This window comes from Lithobates pipiens, unplaced genomic scaffold, assembly GCF_037356315.1.
Source record: "Lithobates pipiens isolate NorthernLeopardFrog02 unplaced genomic scaffold, aLitPip1_a1.2 Scaffold_8, whole genome shotgun sequence".
Lineage (NCBI taxonomy): Eukaryota > Metazoa > Chordata > Amphibia > Anura > Ranidae > Lithobates > Lithobates pipiens.
The window spans coordinates 43,864,421-43,883,532 of record NW_027507903.1 but is presented as its reverse complement, the minus strand read 5'-3'; the positions used below and the strand labels follow the sequence as shown (position 1 = coordinate 43,883,532).

The window sequence follows — 19,112 nt, the reverse complement described above, 5'->3', positions numbered from 1 at the left end:
GGTGCACATGTGCATAGAACTTGTGGTGCACAATAATTGTTAATGTCATCCCAAATGCAATGAGAAGACATGCGTTTTAAGATCCACAAATGTCAGAAGGCAGTTCGGCTAGCTCTCCTGCTCTTGCAGGTTCCCGGGCCCCTCTTTTGAAGTGACAGAGCTCGGGCCCCCTACAGGAGGGCTGGCTGTACTGCCCTATCAGCGGCCCTGCTCCCCATTATGTGATCTGTGGTGGGAAGTGTTGCTGGAGATCTATATTTTTATGTCAGGAAAATGCCATCTGCATCCTATTAGAAGTCAGGCATTGCTGGCATCTGACGAATGCCCCGCACACAGAAAACACAATGCAATGGACGAGTATTGTTGAAGGTTGACACATAGTGGAATCTCTGCACTGTTGCTTTGACTTAATTCGTTTACAATGTTGTGATGACATTCGGATACATTGTTTATTGAATGGAATCCTATGTGTGGGATCGGGGCATCCTGCTTGTAGACTTTGTAATGATTTCTCAACATCACACATGAATCTAATAGTAAACAAGGAGGGGGAGGGGGGCAATGACGGTGAAACTATTTAGGGATGCAGAACCGGTGACGTACAATCTAAGAACATACATCTGACATGCGTGTATGTATGATCGGAATGGTCTGGGCAGCTCTCCATTGGTTAGAAATACTTCCTGAGCTATAATGGAAAGTGTGATCCTATTGGGAGACATCCAATTACACCACAAATACCCCAGTGCCCCATGGCTGTACCTGCGGTTATACATGTATATACACCCTATGGTGAATGTGTTCATACACTATATACACCCTATGGTAAATGTGTTCATACACTATGGTGAATGTTTTCATACACTATATACACCCTATGGTAAATGTGTTCATACACTATGGTGAATGTTTTCATACACTATATACACCCTATGGTGAATCTGATCATACACAATATACACCCTATGGTGAATCTGATCATACACAATATACACCCTATGGTGAATCTGATCAGACACCTATATACACCCTATATGAGTTTGATCATACATTTATATACACCCTAAGGTGAATCTTATCATACACCTATATACACCCTATGGTGAATCTGACCCACCTATATGTCTCCCTTTATGATAAATCTGATCATAGAGCTGCACACTATGGTGAGTTCAATCATTCACTTATTATACACCATATGGTGACTCTGATGATTCACCTATATGCACCCTTTGGTGAATCTGACCATACACCTATATAAACAGTGTAGTGCATAGGTTCTACAACTCCTGTCCTCAGGACCCACTAACAGGCCAGGTTTGCAAGATAACGGAAATACATGACAGGTGATATCATTTGCTGCTCAGTGATTGGAGTATTCTAGTCTTCATCTCCCCCAATGTAATACATAAAACCTGGTCTGTTAGTGGGCCCCGAGGACAGGAGTTGAGAGCCCCTGATGTCGTGGGACTGATACCATTGCCCCCCCCCCCCCCAATATGATAATTCTAGTCATACCCTTATATGACCCCCTATAATTCTGGTCATACACTTGTATGAACCGCATGGTAAACCTGATCTTACACCTATATGTACTCTATGTTTTTTTCCAACAGTTGTAGGACTAAGAATCTGACCATACACTATACAATCTGAATGTACAATCTCCTTTATAGTTACCATCAACTTTATAGTGGAAGGGTCGGCTTGATTTGATACAAACTGATTGGATAGTTTAGGTGTGTCCTCCTCTCACATCATTTTAGTACATCTAAAGGAAATTGTACAGAGACTGCATAGATTGTATAGTGTATGTCCAGCAATGAATCTGATCATACACTTTTTACAATATATGGTAAATCTGACCATACATTTACATACATTGTATGGTGAGTCTGATCATACACTTATATAACCCTTATGGCTTATCTAGCAGTTGTAGGACTGTAAATCTGCTCATATATTTATATACTCTGCATGGTAAATGTGATCATGAACTTACAGTATATACATAGTATGGTGAATCTGATCATACACCTATTTACATAGTATGGTGAATCTGATCATACATCTATATACACAGTATGGTGAATCTGATCATACACCTATTTACATAGTATGGTGAATCTGATCATACATCTATATACACAGTATGGTGAATCTGATCACACACCTATATACACAGTATGGTGAATCTGATCATACACCTATTTACATAGTATGGTGAATCTGATCATACATCTATATACACAGTATGGTGAATCTGATCACACACCTATATACACAGTATGGTGAATCTGATCATACAACTATATACACAGTATGGTGAATCTGATCATACACCTATATACACAGTATGGTGAATCTGATCACACACCTATATACATAGTATGGTGAATCTGATCATACATCTATATACACAGTATGGTGAATCTGATCATACACCTATATACACAGTATGGTGAATCTGATCATACACGGTATGGTGAATCTGATCATACACAGTATGGTGAATCTGATGATACACCTATATACACACAGTATGGTGAATCTAATCATATACCTATATACACAGTATGGTGAATCTGATCATACATCTTTATATACAGTATGGTGAATCTGATCATACATCTTTATACACAGTATGGTGAATCTGATCATACATCTTTATACACAGTATGGTGAATCTGATCATACCCTTATATGCTCTCCCTATGATAAATCTGATCATACACCTGTATGCACCCTATGGTGAGCTCAGTCATTCCCTAATACAGAATACACCCTATGGTGAATCTGATGATTCGCCTATATGCATCCTATGGTGAATCTGATCATAACCTCCATGGCTTATCTAGCAGTTGAAGGGCTATTATTCTGATCATAAACCATATCTACTATCCATGGTGAATCTGATCATACACCCTCTATACACCCTATGGTGAATCTGATGTATATACTCTGCAAGGTAAATGTGATGATGAACTTACTGTATATACACAAAATGCGGTGAATGTGAGGACACATCTATATACACGGTGTGATGATACATGTATATACACTGCAGTCCTTGTCCTGTAGTTGTAGGAGATCTCTGACCGTACATCTGCCATCAGCGATGTCCCCGGTGCCCGCACCGCACCGCACCGCACCGCACAGCACCGGATGGACTGATGAGCTGACGGTACAAAGTTTGGGTGAATGTAGCGGAGATCGTACAGTCCGCTCCGGCTTCATCCTCAGTACAGGACCGACTCCTCCGATCTCCGCTGGGACTTGTAGTTCTCCTCCGATCTCCGATGGGACTTGTAGTTCTCCTCCGCTGAGACTTGTAGTTCTCCTCCGATCTCCGCTGGGACTTGTAGTTCTCCTCCGGTCTCCGCTGGGACTTGTAGTTATCCTCCGCTGGGACTTGTAGTTCTCCTGCGATCTCCGCTGGGGCTTGTAGTTCTCCGCTGGGACTTGTAGTTCTCCGCTCTCCGCTGGGACTTGTAGTTCTCCGGTCTCCGCTGGGACTTGTAGTTATCCTCCGCTGGGACTTGTAGTTCTCCTGCGATCTCCGCTGGGACTTGTAGTTATCCTCCGCTGGGACTTGTAGTTCTCCTGCGATCTCCGCTGGGGCTTGTAGTTCTCCTCCGCTGGGACTTGTAGTTCTCCTCCAATCTCCGCTGGGACTTGTAGTTCTCCCCCGCTCTCTGCTGGTACTTGTAGTTCTCTCCGCTGGGACTTGTAGTTCTCCTCCGCTGGGACTTGTAGTTCTCCCCCGATCTCTGCTGGGACTTGTAGTTCTCCTCCGATCTCTGCTGGGACTTGTAGTTCTCCTCCGATCTCTGCTGGGGCTTGTAGTTCTCCTCCGATCTATGCTGGAGCTTGTAGTTCTCCTCCGATCTCTGCTGGGACTTGTAGTTCTCCCCCGATCTCTGCTGGGACTTGTAGTTCTCCTCCGATCTCTGCTGGGACTTGTAGTTCTCCTCCGATCTCTGCTGGGACTTGTAGTTCTCCTCCGATCTCTGCTGGGACTTGTAGTTCTCCTCCAATCTCTGCTGGGACTTGTAGTTCTCCTTCGGTCTCTGCTGGAACTTGTATTTCTCCTCCGATCTCTGCTGGGACTTGTAGTTCTCCTCCAGTCTCTGCTGGGACTTGTAGTTCTCCTCCGATCGGACACACCGTACCTGCGGAGAGACAAGTGACAGCGGGCGGCGGTGACGTGAGAGCGGGGGGGCGGGGACTGAAGTGCGAAGCCGGCCGGGAGCCCCGGGAGGAGGAGGGGGGGGGGGGGGTACGGGAGAAGGACCGGGGAGGGGGAGATAATAATGGGAGGAGGAGAAGATGAAAGGTGGAATCATCAGATATGGAGGAGGAGGAGGAGGAGAGCTCCGACCCTATATAAGACTTCCCGAGGAATCCCAGCACAGGAGATTGCACCGGCAACTACACCGGAGACTGTACCGGCAATTGCACCGGAGACCGTACCGGCGGCGGAGATTGTACCGGAGCACAGCGAGGATCGCACGCCGACTTGTCCCGCAGGTCGGAGAGGAGCGGACACTCAGGTGAGACCCCCGGTGTATTGGAGGACCCCGAGCTCTGTCCATGGAGGAGATGAGGAGTCTTATGTGTCTGCATGGGATCCATGATAATATTGATGATAATATTGATGATATTGATTGTATTGATAATATTGATGATATTGATGATATTGATGGTGTTGATTATATGGATAATATTGAAGATATTGATGGTATTGATAATATTGATGGTATTGATGATATTGATAATATTGGTGATATTGATAATATTGATGATATTGGTGATTGTGGATGGTAGAAGGTGGTGCTTTGAGGTGCAGCAGGTGCAGGCCCCTCACACTGTACGTGGCTCTGGACTGTGATTCTCTATTGTATGGTTATCTCTCATGTATGTTCGGTCTATTAAGGCTCTCAGCATCCTGGGGGGGAATTGCCTCCATTGCAGACACGGAAAGTCAAGACAACAGGTGGGTGACTCTACAATCTGCTTCTCCCTCCATACTCCTCTATACTTCTTCTCATCTCAGAGCTGGCTGTGCATTCCTTCCTAATGACTTGGTGCTCTATGTGACCCAGCATGACCCCCTCCTTCTCTCCTCTACCCCCCCCCCCCCCCCCTGTCAGTTGTGCTGTTCATGTGTCAGATGACTGTGTATTGCAGACAGATGTCCTGACAAGAAGCCCCATCTCATCCCCTGGCACCCTGGGCACGATGGAAGGAGATCCGCTGTTATTGGACGTGGGGTGGCCCTCAGGCTGGAGTCTTCAGCCACTTTCCACTCTTTGCTCATTCAGGATGGAGGTAATGATCCCTGGGAGGGGTATGTGGGGGGGCATGATGATATAGACACTTGTGATCTGGTGCCTGATGGTGCCATGCCTCCATATCCTTGTATTTGATACATAGAAACAAACAAAACATTTTTCCATGGGACTGTAAATGAGGCATAACATTTTCAATAAAAACTATTTTATTGCATAATCAATAAATATCTCATACATACATGGAAGAGTTAGTAAAATAGCAAGCTGATTTATTACCAATGCTATGTATCAGCACATAATCTGCATTATATAGTAATTCATGTACCACATTTCTACAGCATAACAATAGGTACTTTAACTTGATGCGTTTCGTAAATGCTGCCTCACTTCTTCACGATTGTTATGTAATCCAATGTAAAATCTGCAAACCAAAGAACAATTTCAAAAACGTATACTCAAGCACTCCCTAAAAGTAAAGGAGTGCAATATCTATACATATTAATGTCCTTAACAAAAAACAATACTTACAAATCAGCTTGATAATTGATCTAAAATAACGTCTCCAAATGGCAACCGCTGTAAGGTGTCTGCCCTAGGAGTTGTGGGAGCAAGACATACCCCCCCCCCCCCCTCCAATGGGAGAAACAAAAGAACAAGCACCTAAAAGATATAGATAGGATTAAAAACCCAAATTCCCTCCATAGACAGATGTGGGGGCATGATCTGGCTGCTATAGGATAATAGGATAAGACACATATATTGGCCACAAAGACCGCTTCACCTGATCTGCACATGAAGCTGTTCTCACCCATTGGCTATCAGAGATGGTCCATGTCCCTGGCAGTCTAAAGTATAGAGTGGAGTTATGGGATGGTAGGATGTGTAGGATAGCTGGCAGGGTATGTAGGACCGCTAGCTTTTTATAAGAGAAATAAATCTTTACCTGATCTGTACATGAAGATATTCTCATCCCTTGCCCATCCCGTACGGTTCATATCCTGGCACTATAGAGTGCTGTTGGGGTATGATCTCCATTCTATGGGATGGCAGGATAAGACACATAGGGGGTTATTTACGAAAGGCAAATCCACTTTGCACTGAAATTGCACTTGGAAGTGCAGTCGCTCTAAACCTAAGGGGTAGATCTGAAATGAGTGGAAGCTCTGCTGATTTTATCATACAATCATGTGCAAGCTAAAATGCTGTTTTTTTATTTCCCTTGCATGTCCCCCTCGGATCTACAGCAACTTTACTTTAAAGTGCACTTTCAGTGCAAAGTGTCTTTTCCTTTAGTAAATAACCCCCATTGTTTTACTAAAACTGTTAGAATGCTAAATCTGGTGCAGCTCTGCATAGTAACCAATTGGCTTCCAGATTTTTTTTTTGTCAAAACTTAATTGAAGAAGTTGAAGTTAGAAGCTGATTGGCTACCATGCACACCTGCACCAGATTTTGCACGCTCCAATTTTAATGAATCAACCCCAGCAGACTGTATATCTGCCACAAGAAACTTTACCTGATCTGCACATGAAGCTATTCTCATCCATTGCTCATCAGATATGGTCCATGTCCTGGCACTATAAAGTAATGTTGGGGCATGATATGGGATTTTAGAGTGTTTAGGATAGCTGGCAGGTTATGTAGGATTGCTAGCTTTCCATAAGACAGATATTTCTTTCATATAAAATTTCACCTGATCTGTGCATGAAGCTATTCACATCCTTTGCTCATCACGGATGGTCCATCTCCGGACACAGTGGAGTGCTTGTTGGGACATGATCTCCATTCTGTGGGATTGTCGGACATGTAGGATCATTGTATTTCCAGAAGAAAAATATATCTGCCAAAAGAAACTTAACTGACCTGCACATAAGCTATTCTCATCCATTGTCCATCACAGATAGTCCATGTCCTGGTACTAGAGTGGTGTTGGGGTATGATCTATCTGCCATTTGAGATGGTAGGATTCCATAAGACAAATATATCTACCTAAAGAAACATTACTGGGGCTATACAAAAGCTACAGGCTATACATAAGCTTCCAGAAGAAAAAAATCTGCCAAAAGAATCGTTGATCTATACCTACCCTATTCCCATCCATTGCCCATCACATCACAGATGGTCCATGTCCTGGTACTACAGAGCGGTGTCGGGGCATGATCTATCTGCCATTTGAGATGGTAGGATCACTGGCTTTCCATAAGGTAAATATATTGGCAAAAATAATCTTACTTGATCTGCAGCTATTAGTTATCCTTATCTTCTGCCCATCACAGACACTGCCCATGTCCTGGCACTATAGAGTGGTGCTGAGGCATCTCTGCTATGGGATGGAAGCATGCGTGTGGTATCACTGTCTTTCCATAAGGTAGATCTGCTAAGAAAACACTTACCTGTTCTGTACATAAGCTATTCACGTTGCCTGCCCATCATATAACAGATGGTCCCTGTCCTGGCACTGTAGAGTGGTGTTGGGATATGGCCCCTCTGTTATGGGATGGTAGGATATTTAGGACCACGGTCTTTCCATGAGGCACACATATCTACCAAATCAAACTTTATCTGATCTGCACATAAAGCTCTTCTCATCCTTTGCTCATCACATCACAGGTCTTCCATGACCTGGCACTAGAGAGTAGTATTTGCACTGCAGGTAACTGGAGCTATTTTCATACTGCTTGATTTCAGATGAATCCAAACTTTCACCAGCTGGCCAGCTGATCTGCTGTAGGTGAAGCATGAACCGTGTGCTGCCAAGAACACAAATTAGCATTGCTTAATCTGTCTTGTAGACAGCTTGTAAATACTAAAACCTAACATGGGTTGCATGTTATTTTTAAATGTCTTTAAAAGGCAAAGAAAATGTTACATTTAGTGTACAGCAGATATTTGCCTTTAATGACCATCTTCTGAAAATGCCAGTTGTCTGGCTATTATGCTGACCCAAACCCTTTGGGCTGATTGGGCTGATACTAAAACTGGAGAGCACAAAATCTGGAGCAGCAGTGCATGGTAGCCAATCAGCTTCTAACTTGTTAAGTTTTGACAATTAAGTTTTGACAAAAAAAAAAAAAAAAAAAACTGAAAGCCAGATTTTGCACTCTCCAGTTTTAGTAAATCAACCCCTTTGAGCCACTGAAATGATCGGGAAAGTTAGAGAAAGTCAGAAGTCCTTATCTATATAGATATATTAGATAAGTGCCTCAAAGTTTTCTGAATCATCAGGGCAGAACAAGCTGCATGACAAAGTTACATAAATGTCAAATATTTTTCTGTGCTGGGATTTTTGCAATATGTAATTGCTTGTGTTTAAAGATCACCATACACATTATAATCTGATGGTACAATTTCATTTAGATTGATCGACAACTACCCTGTTTCCCCGAAAATAAGACCCAGTGTGACTGTCGGTGATGGCTGCAATATAAGCTATATCCCCCAAATTATCCCTACCCTGTTTCCCCTAAAATAAGCCCTACCCTGAAAATAAGACCTACAAGCACTTTAACTAGAGCTTATTTGGGGGGTAGGGCTTATATTGCAGCCATCACCGACAATCACGCTAGGTCTTATTTTCGGGGAAACAGGGTATGTAATGCAAGGGCCTGCCTAACCTTCAGGCGTTCACTCATATTTCATAATTTTGGTAATGAAAAGTTTATTGTACATTCAGATTATAATTTGTATGGTGACCTTTATACTTAATAAGGTTCTTGAAAATTAAAATAATGCTATGTATAGCTATGTAATGTTCATAAAAGCGTATCTTTCTCTTTCAGGCACTTTAGTCTTTGCAGACGACCAGGTACCAATTACATTAAGGACTCAATATATCCTCATTAGAAATGGTGGCTCACTTCATATTGGATCCCCACAATGTCCCTATACCTCCGATGCCACCATTTCTCTCTTTGGAAAATCTACTGATGGGGACGATGTAGAAGAGTTTGGAAAGAAGTTCATAGGAGTGGACAGAGGTGGGATACTGGAGCTACATGGAAGAAGACCCTTATCTTGGACATTGTTAGATGCGACTCTATATCCTGGAGGACTGCCCTATGGATCCTACAAGTGGGAGAAGCATTGGGGGAGCCGGGGCATCAATATCAGGATCATTGACCCAGAGACTGGGCAAGTCCAGGCTGCTGATCGGTTTGACACGCACATGTTTCTGGAAGAGGGCAAGAGGCTAGAGGAATTCTTGGCCAAGCAGAGTCCAGGCAAGGTGGTGGCTGCAGCAGTGGGAGACTCAGCGGCAAAGAGCTTAACTCCAGATGTCAGAAGATACTTGAGAGAAACGTTGAACAGTAAATACATCTATCATATTGGTTACAGGTAACGTCCAGCGTCTACACCTTACCGTATGTGACGTCAATGCATTGAACATTTCACTTGTCATTTATTGTTCTTTACTAGTGTAAGCATACCTATTGTATCCATTGTATATAGGAAACCGGTCACTCCCCAACTGTTGTACGACTGCATGTCCTCACATGCCCCGATATCAACTGGTATCTATCTATCTATCTATCTATCTATCTATCTATCTATCTATCTGTCTATCTATCTGTCTTATTCATCTATATTATCTCCGACCGACCAGCCTCTCTCAACATTTATAACTGAGAGGAACCCTTGGAATAATTTTCATATCTCCTGTAACCCATGATAAGAATGATCTATTTGGGTCCTTAGGAAAATGCCCCTTTTATTAGTGGTCAGTGGGAAGAATGTCTCCCTTACCATCAGCTAAAAAAGGTCACTGGTGTCATGCTGCAGGCTCTGCCTAATGGTGATGGACCTGGAACTCAAATGGGAGGATTAATTAACCACAGCTCAAGAAGCCTCTAGCAACCTCTGGGGGGACCATGGTTTAGAATAACTGCAATGGGATATACAGTACACACTTGTTAGGTTTAGCAAAAAAATCCTGTAAACTCTTGTGATATTAATGCACACCTCATCACCACCTCCCACTCCCCTTAACCCAGGGTTTCTCAACCTGGATACTTCCAGAGGTTGCTAGGGGTTCCTTGAGCAATGAGCAATTTTTGCCTCTGAGATAAGAGACTGACACCATTCCATGGATCTTTTTAGCTATATGTAAGGAGGTAATTCTTCCAAATGACCACAAGTGTAAGGAACATTCTTCCCACTGACCATCACACTAAAGTATCATGAGCTGTAGACAGTATTTTTTGGCAAGGGTTCCCTGAGACCAGAAAGTTAGCTAAAGGGTTCCTCTATGTTGAAAATGTTGAGATAGGCTGCCCTAATCTGTAGGAAAACCTCTCTCCATCTAAGGATCACCCACCTCCAGAGTAAGGAGTACCTTCAATACTGAGTCTGAAGTACTGAAGTTCAGAGCTTTACATGCAGAGCTGTGCAGTTATTCAGTTCTCCTTCCCAGAGCTCCAAGGCACAGCTTCACAGGAGATCTGTGTACTTACCTATTTTTAATCCGTCACCTGATCCTGCAGCTCCGGCTCCATTGTGTCAGTGAGCGGCTGCTGCAGGGGAGAGGTGGGAGCGCCGACAACAGCTGGGCCATGGGAGCCTTTGGGTCCCAGGTGACCTGGTTATACTTGTAGTGGCACCCTAAGCAAAAAAGGAAGGTATATATTATCCCGCTGGTGCTCAGGAATGGGGTGGTAGCAATGAAATATCACCATCCAGTAGTGTGTAGCATGCTCAGAAGAAATTGCCACTCTCCCAGTCCAGTCTATGATACTAATGTGTGAGATGGCCTCAGCCTTACAACACTCCACATGCCACACCCTCTGACACGTTTCGCCCCACCTACAGGGGCTTAGTCATCGATGTCTGGGTACTTACCTATTTTTCATCTGCTGTGCTCCGGTCAGGTGATCCTGCAGCTCTGGCTACCCTTGTGTCAGTGAGCGGCGGCTCCAGGGGAGAGGATGGAGCACTGACAACATCTTGGCCATGGGAGCCTATGGGTGATGTCACTGCTCCCGGTGGGAACTCACAGGCGTTGTCGAGGACTCCCTTACACAGAGGAGCCGGAACTGTAGGATCATGTGACTGGAGTGGATTAAAAATAGAGAACTACACAGATCTTTTTTTTTATAAAGGGTAGGTAGGATAGATAGGTAGAGGGGCAAGGGGACATTATTAAGAATAGCATTAGGCTTTACTTCCGCTTTAAATGTAAGTACCATTCCTTTTGCTGATTTAAATCTTTTTTTTTTAAACTGAAATCAATTCGGCAATAGATGATTCGCCCCTGCTGAACCAGCCCGAGATGCGAACCATCTATGGGCAGACAGATTGTACACAAGTCGATCCATCGATCGACTTGGGCACGTCCAGCATGTCATATTTTTAAATGCGATTATTGCCCACCAGGAGAACACAATGGCTCCACAGGAGGGATTCCCCCATCAACACTAACCGTGTTGATGGGGGAATCAAACGATTTTCTTTCCTGCCACCCGTGGTAGGAAAGAAGATCGCATAATCTATGACCTGCCTTAGGCTTTATTGTTTTTTTTTTTGTTTTGTTGATCTTTTATGCTTTCTCTCCACTGCACTAATGTTTTACCAACTAATGTAAAAACACCCTTATATAGACCACATTATTTTGCTGTGACAAATATGTTGAGAGGTACACTCCTAGATCGTTGACTGGTCTGCTCATTAGTTTGCATAGCTAGTTTGGACAGGCCTTGTATATTTGGCTCATTACATATGGACTTGTCTAGACTCATGGTTATTGAGGCTAATGATGAAAAGTGAAGTTTTAAAGCTCAATACTTAGTGTGCTCAGTGGTCTGCCGAGCCATTGAGAGTCTAGCAGAGCTCAGGCAGGATGTGTGGGAGCCGAGGCAGGTCTACCATGGACAGCTCCCGGGCTGCTGATAAGATATCAGGACTAGATAGAAGAGCTGAACACCCAGGTACATGGACGTCATCCCTGAGCAGAAATATGAGAAGAATGCTAGGAATGCAACAAGGGACCATGAGCATAGACTAGACTCCAATAATACCTGCGGAGGGCTTATTCAGTCTGCTATCACAGGCGACCCCCTTTTCCCTTATCACACAATTGCGCTCTAATGTATATTGCTATAAGTATTTACTTAGTGCTTGATGAATTACAGGGTTGAGTGGATCTGAAACACGCAGGGAATTCCATTATATTGTGTTCTGCTATGCGCAGAATAATTTGAGGCTCTGACAGGTTAATCCTATGAGGCTTTTCTTGTGCAATTATCCATCTGTAAGCTATAGAAAGTGATGTGGGTATAAGAAAGAAATGTCTATTGATTGCCATAGGGGTGGAATGTGCCATAAAATAGAATGATATGACAGTTATATTATCAGGGCAGGGCTGGCAAGGCAGGGATCGCCCCGGGGCCAGTCTTGCTTTGACAAATGAGGGCTGGCACCGAAAGGTTAAAGAACACCCTCTGTGTTTATACAGTGCATATTTATACACTTCATACCTCCTATATATATTACTGTGGGGCTTCAGTTTTACTTTACAGATCTGAAATTGATGACGATTTACTAAAACTGAAGAGTGCAAAATCATGTGCAGCTGTGCATACAAACCAATCAGCTTCCAAGTTTTTTTTTTTTTTTTTCCGTCAAAGCTTAATTTAACAAGCTGAATCCAGAAGCTGATTGGCTAACATGAACAGCTGCACCACATTTTGCACTCTACACTTTTAGTAAATCAACCCCATTGCATTGATGGGCACAGGACTAATCAAATTTAGAAATATTTTTTTTTCTAAGTCTAAAGCAGCATTTTAACTCTTTTTACCCCAGAGGAACGCCTGAAATAGTTGTCAGGTCTCAGGAAACCTTAACTAAATCCAATTCATCTGGTATGGCAGAGTGGGCTGGTGGCTTTCTATCATGCGGCAATGTCCCTGAGCTCATGCTTGGGGGGGGATTCACTAAAACTGGTGCACACAGAATCTGGTTAACCTGTGTATAATAACCAATTTACTGGAAAGTACAAAATTTGGTGCATCTGTGCATGCCAGCCAATCAGCTTCTAAATTCAGCTTGTTCAGTTAAGCTTTGACAATAAAACCTAGAAGCTGATTGGTTACCATGCAAAGCTCACAGCTGCACTAGATTCTCAGCGCAGTTTTAGTAATCTCCCCCTTTATTGATCAGTAGGGACGGGCTAAGGTTTGTGGTCAATGCGGTCATTGATCAAATATGACCATGTCACCAGCATCCCACCACCTTTGTCATGTGCAGCCATGGGTTGTCATCATGTGCCAGTTTCTCTTAGTTCATTCTTAGTGATCAGTAGGGATGAGATGAGATTCATAGTTTATGTCATTGATCAAATATGACCATGTGACCAGCATTCCTTTTATGTTTGGCCACGGAATGAGGAATTCCATGGCCACAATGGATTGACAGTTTCCTTTTAGCTCACCCTTAATGATGAGAAGGAATGAGCTAATGTTTTTGGTCAATGTCATTGATCAAATATGGGCATGTCATTAGCATCCTCACTCTTTTGTTATTTATTTATGACGGGTACTTATATAGCACCTATTGCAAATTGACATCAGTCCCTGCCCTCAAGGGGATTACAATCTAATGTCCTTAACTCACATTCATATATATGTACACATACTAGGGCCAATTTAGACAGGAGCCAATTAGCCTACTAGCATGTCTTTGGAGAGTGGAAGGAAAGAGGGAGAACATGCAAACCCCAGGTAGGGAGTGCCATGGTTGGGATTTAAACAGCTGGCACTGGTACTGCTGGGCAGAAGTGTTTGGCCATGGGGTGAGGAACTCCAAGGCCACAATGGATTAGGCCAGTGGCCTGTGCTCATGCAACAGTTTCTATAGTTAATAGTAGTCAATAGGAAGAATGTACACTTTACAGTTTTGGTGAGAATGTCGCCCTTAAAGACAGCTAAAAAGATAATTATTTTCATGATGTTGGTTTTGCCGAGTGGCATTGGCTCTGGTACTATGCAGGCAACACATTGCAGTGAAAAAAAAGTAGTGCATGTCCTACATTTTTCACCACACATCACTGCAATGTAGTTATGTGAGCTGAACACATAAGACAAATTGCCTTGTTTGTGTGGTAGGCTGGGTTAGGCAAAGATACCCATGATGCCCACAATGCATTATGATGTGAATGAGTCCTAAAGCTATATGTGATTGCTTTGTCCTAGAAAATCATTAATACTCTACATTTTCCATGTTATGACCATCAGGCAACCTTGGGCTTTGGTTGGTGTGCTTGGAGAAGGCCCACTAAAGGTATCTGAGGACAAAAAACAGTACGAGAACAATGGAACAACTGGTCTGGCAATCGCAACAAGAGAATTTCAGACATATGGAGGACTTCATTTCACTGTTACTGCCTACAGTGGCTGGAATAAAGGTAATGTATGAAACGATAAACACTATAGAGGTAATAAGTACATAATACATAGTATTTGATTCGTTTGGTAATATAAGAAGTCCATAGAATTCTACTTTGTGATAAATGAACTTACCTAAAAGGCTTCAGTATTTACTAATGTAAATCTCGTAGGAAGGCAGTTTGTGGCTCTACATGGTATCTTAGCTGCTGGCTAGTTTACATAAATGATTCAAACAACAACAAAAAAAAAAACATGTTTTGTAATTTCCAACTACTGATATAAGTTTTTTAGACCAGAAAAGTCAGAGATTTTCCCGTTGACTTATTTCTATAGCACAATTCTGAGGATGTATCTCATCATCTACTTCTCTGGCTGGGTATTAACACTTCTGCTCCGACCCATTAGGCGTTCCGAGGAATGGATTCAGAGTTGCAGTGTCCAGGGGCATCATTCTTACATTAGCAGATGACGTTACCACCTGGTTGCCTGGTAACAGAATAGTCGTTGCAAGTACTGATTACTCAATGTACCAAGCTGAAGAATTCAATCTGCTTCATTGCCCTGAATGTAAAAACAACCAGGTCAAAATTGATGGTAAGAAAGAACTCTTTCATGTCTGGTTCAATAAACTTGGACACTATTTAACAGTTTCTGTTACTATAAACTTTCATCTGTAATCTGGATAAATACATGTGTGCGTTAATATGTGGTTAGCTTGTAAAGCACTGTGCAAACTGTTGCCACTATGCTGTATAAATTCTGAATAATAATAATTATAATACAGCTTTACACCCACTAGCATTATGTGCATTCGCACTGACCTTGGCACAGCCTGGGTGTGCTCTTGTTACTGCCCATTGTAGACTGGGCAAGACTAACCAAAGACTTCTTCAAAAAGGCTTGGATGAACCACTCCTCTTCTTTCCCCAACTGGTACCTCTTTAAAGACAGAACCATGAGTTTATGGTGGAAATTTTTCGGGCTTTTTTGAACAATTTCATATGTAAAAACGCTATTTAGTCCTACCGCAGATGCCTCCAGAGCCCCAAAAACATATATGTTGCCCATATGGGCCCCATCCTGCAGCTCAACTTGCTTGTCCTGAGCTGGGAAGATAGAGATGTGACCTCTTTTTAAAGTGTCCACCATGCCAGCTGTTCACTGTCTCCACCTTTCCATTCACTGGTTCAGTTAGGGCTGTTTCACACTGACTGCAGTCACATTTCAGAGGGTGGTAGAGCAGCAGCTGTCTGGCATTCATGAGATAAGATCATGTGCCAAGCTGGTTGGGTTTTGGTGTGGTCCCAATGATCCCAGTGAGTGAGTTTGAGAGGCAGTATCACCTGTAAACCTCCGCAAGCTGTGTTAAATTTGCAGGGTCCACAAAGCAAAGAAACTCATCTATGTTAAGTGTACTTCACTGTCCGACTGCAAGATCAGGATTTAGGTGGGGAGTCAGGGGGCAATAAAAACGTGGATCAACTGCCCTTTTGCGACCCATGTGAAATTACCCTAATGGAACTTTGTTGCACAGTCATTCACACTTGCAGCCATGAGAGGGTAATGAATCCACCTTGTGAGGTGCCCTCATCCTGTTGACAAACGTCTACATCATGATGAAACCAACCTGCAATGAAACAGATATGAGGATGGGCAGGAATGCTTCCTCTCGAAGCTGTGTGGATGAATACTGCCAAGGTGCTGCTTTTCCCTTCTTTGCATTGTTTGCTCTGTCCGCTTTTGCTTCTACCAATCCCTCATGGGTTTTTTGCTGCTCCCACCCATTCTTGTCCCCCAGCATTCATGAGTTTTGCTTCTAGGAGTTGCCGGTACTCAGCCATCATTTTACGGTAGTTTTATTGCATAGTAAATCAATCATATTTAGACCAATTTCCTCTCTAGGACCAGAGCTTTCGCACAATGTTTCTATTCTGTTTAAAATTGGTCAAATAGACTTTTTGGCAAAAGTATGGAAAACAAAAATTACTGTGCTATCAGGCGAATGTTAACTCAACATGTTGATATCATGTAAAGAAATCAGGAAAAAGGACAATTTTTTTCCTTGAATAACACTGACCTGACATTTTTCTCCAAGGAAGCCCCCAGTATATGCACGTTGGCGGGGTGATTGATGGGATTGATATGAGAGCTGAGGTCGGACTTCTGTCCAGGAATATCCTCATCAGAGGGGAAATGGAAGACTCCTGCTACGAGCCCAACCACTGCCAGTTTTTCACTTATGATACATTTGGTGGTCAGATTAAGGTAATGTACATTTTATTTTTGGGATCTAATTGATTGCTGTTTGCGCTTCCTAAAGTTTGTAATTCAAAAATGGTATTTTTGTACTTACCGTAAAATCCTTTTGAGTTAATTGAAGGACACAGCCGGATCTTGGAGAGGTTGTCTTCTCTGACTGCAAAACAGACTTCCAGTCCTTTCCTTCTTTCCCTCCAACGTGATCTAGAGAGCACCTGAACCACTAAATGAAGGTCGGTCAGACCAATGCCGGATTTATATTGGGCAAAGGTGGCAATTGTCCCAGACCCACCTGCCAGAGGGGGCCGCAGACTTCCTTTATTGAGGATGCAACTTATTTTCCCTCAACACTTCATTTGTTCATTGAGGGAATTGTCCAGTTTGCAGCCTTTGCCAAGCTCTGGTCATGTCTCACTGCATTTCAACAGGCAGTTTCATTACATGATGAAGAGCTTGCAGTTTACTTTCCAGGCGTTCATGTAGTTCTTAGAATATATTTGAGCATAATGGTGACTAGTTGTTCGGAAGAAAGGTTGTTCAGCAAATTGGCACTGATAAAGAATTATCTGAGAACCATGATGACCCATGAAAGAGTAAAGCCTGGTACACACACATACACACTACTATTTTTTTTGCTGGCTTGAACAAAAAGAAAACCTGACAGCTCAGGTCAGAGTCGCTGTACTAACAATCCAATGTTAGCACAGTAAACTCCCCTGCTGAGCTGTTGTGTTCTGACAGGGGGGCAGCCCCCTCGCCAGAACACTCTGGTCAATGTCAGCTGAAAGTGCTAATTGGAGTTGAGTTTTTGGTCATGAGCCTTTGACAGAAGCCAACCGAGCGGCCGGCTTCTGTCTGACCGCCTGCTGTACACAGAGGCCAAATGTTGCCTCTTCTTTTGAACTGGCCAATGCTGGAACGACATTCTAGGCCTTGTACTAGGCCTTGAGCCGGCCATATAAATAAAATAACTTAGCGCCAAACGAGGTGAATAGAATATTGGGCGCAAAAAAATATTTATATCACCAGCTGCAATGCTACTGTAAGCTTGCTTGCAATACACTATAAATATAAATGAAAATACACCACGCTTAGTGTTTAAATAATACAGTATTAGCAAAAGTCCATATCTTCAACACCTTAAAATAAATTTATAAAAATAACATCGTGCTATATTCAGTGCTTGTGCTCTTGTAAACCGAAGACAACAGTGCTCCACTTCACTTGTCCTCAGAATGTGCCCCACATGGATGTGCACCCCTGGAAATTGATCATCAATCTCTAGTGTGGTCACTTGTGCTTTTTGGGGAAATATCCCCTGGGTGGTGTTACTGCATGCAGACCTATTTGTCCCCTAGGTATGAGTTTAAGCTGGCCATAGAGTATGTGATTTTCTAGTTGAAGGAAAGAAAATCACTTGATTCTCCATCAACACAGTCAGTGTTAATGCGAGAATCACTCCCACGGAGCTACAGTTTTCTCCCGGTGGTGGGGCACAGGGAGCCGCCCTTGCCAGGAGAACACAGTGATTATTGCTAGTGGCTATAGTCCCTGGCAATAATCGCACGCTAGAAATCCGACATGCTGGTTGTACCCAAGTCAACTGACTTGTGTACAATCAGCTTGCTAATAGATGGTTTGAATCTTGAATGGTCCCTGCTGAACCGGCTGAAATTCAAGTGCTTTGTGCCTTACCGGATGTCCAGAGCAGTGTCCTCAAGATCAGGGCTGCTGATAGAAATCAGGGGACCCCTTACAGCCTACCTGACTGGGCCCCCCTCCTCCGAAAATATCAAATTATATTTTTGCTAAAATGCAAGGCCCGTGATGCTATACTTTGCAGTCATGGTAGAAATGATACCCATGTTGAACCATACTAATTTAAGTGAATAGTGGCACAAAGGCAATATCTGTACCTGATCGCTCACAGTGTTCATTCTGGGTGGTGTGTCCTCCCACGCTCACCACCTTGAATTTAACCACCTGTGTGCCCTCAGCAGCTTTTGGCAGGAGAGGAGAGGAGGGGAGACAGCAGTACTGCGGGGGGGGGGGGGGAGAGACACACAGGGGTCCTAGACAGCAGGGGGCGCAGATACTAGAACTGATCCTCCAGCAGTGCAGCCAGAGGAAGAAAAGAAAAGTAGAAGCCAGCAGCACTGTACAAGAGTCACACATATAA

The 19,112-nt window shown here is 43.3% G+C and overlaps 2 protein-coding genes across 5 annotated transcripts in view; both read left to right on the top strand.

Moving 5' to 3' along the window:
* The window catches only part of LOC143960042 (cell surface hyaluronidase CEMIP2-like), a 164,330-nt gene that overhangs the window by 74,641 nt on the left and 70,577 nt on the right, over positions 1 to 19,112 (top strand). For all 3 annotated transcript variants that reach the window (XM_077468311.1, XM_077468310.1, XM_077468312.1), the window contains exons 4-8: positions 5,191 to 5,331; positions 9,074 to 9,629; positions 14,522 to 14,691; positions 15,080 to 15,268; positions 16,770 to 16,939. In XM_077468311.1, the coding sequence (XP_077324437.1) occupies positions 5,191 to 5,331; positions 9,074 to 9,629; positions 14,522 to 14,691; positions 15,080 to 15,268; positions 16,770 to 16,939 (1,226 nt within the window). The remainder of the gene's footprint in view (positions 1 to 5,190; positions 5,332 to 9,073; positions 9,630 to 14,521; positions 14,692 to 15,079; positions 15,269 to 16,769; positions 16,940 to 19,112) is intronic.
* The window catches only part of CEMIP (cell migration inducing hyaluronidase 1), a 190,407-nt gene continuing 175,660 nt past the window's right edge, over positions 4,366 to 19,112 (top strand). The window contains exon 1 of one of the 2 annotated variants that reach the window (XM_077468315.1): positions 4,366 to 4,553. The gene's annotated coding sequence lies outside the window, so the exon portion shown is untranslated. The remainder of the gene's footprint in view (positions 4,554 to 19,112) is intronic. The other variant, XM_077468313.1, reaches the window with a different exon arrangement.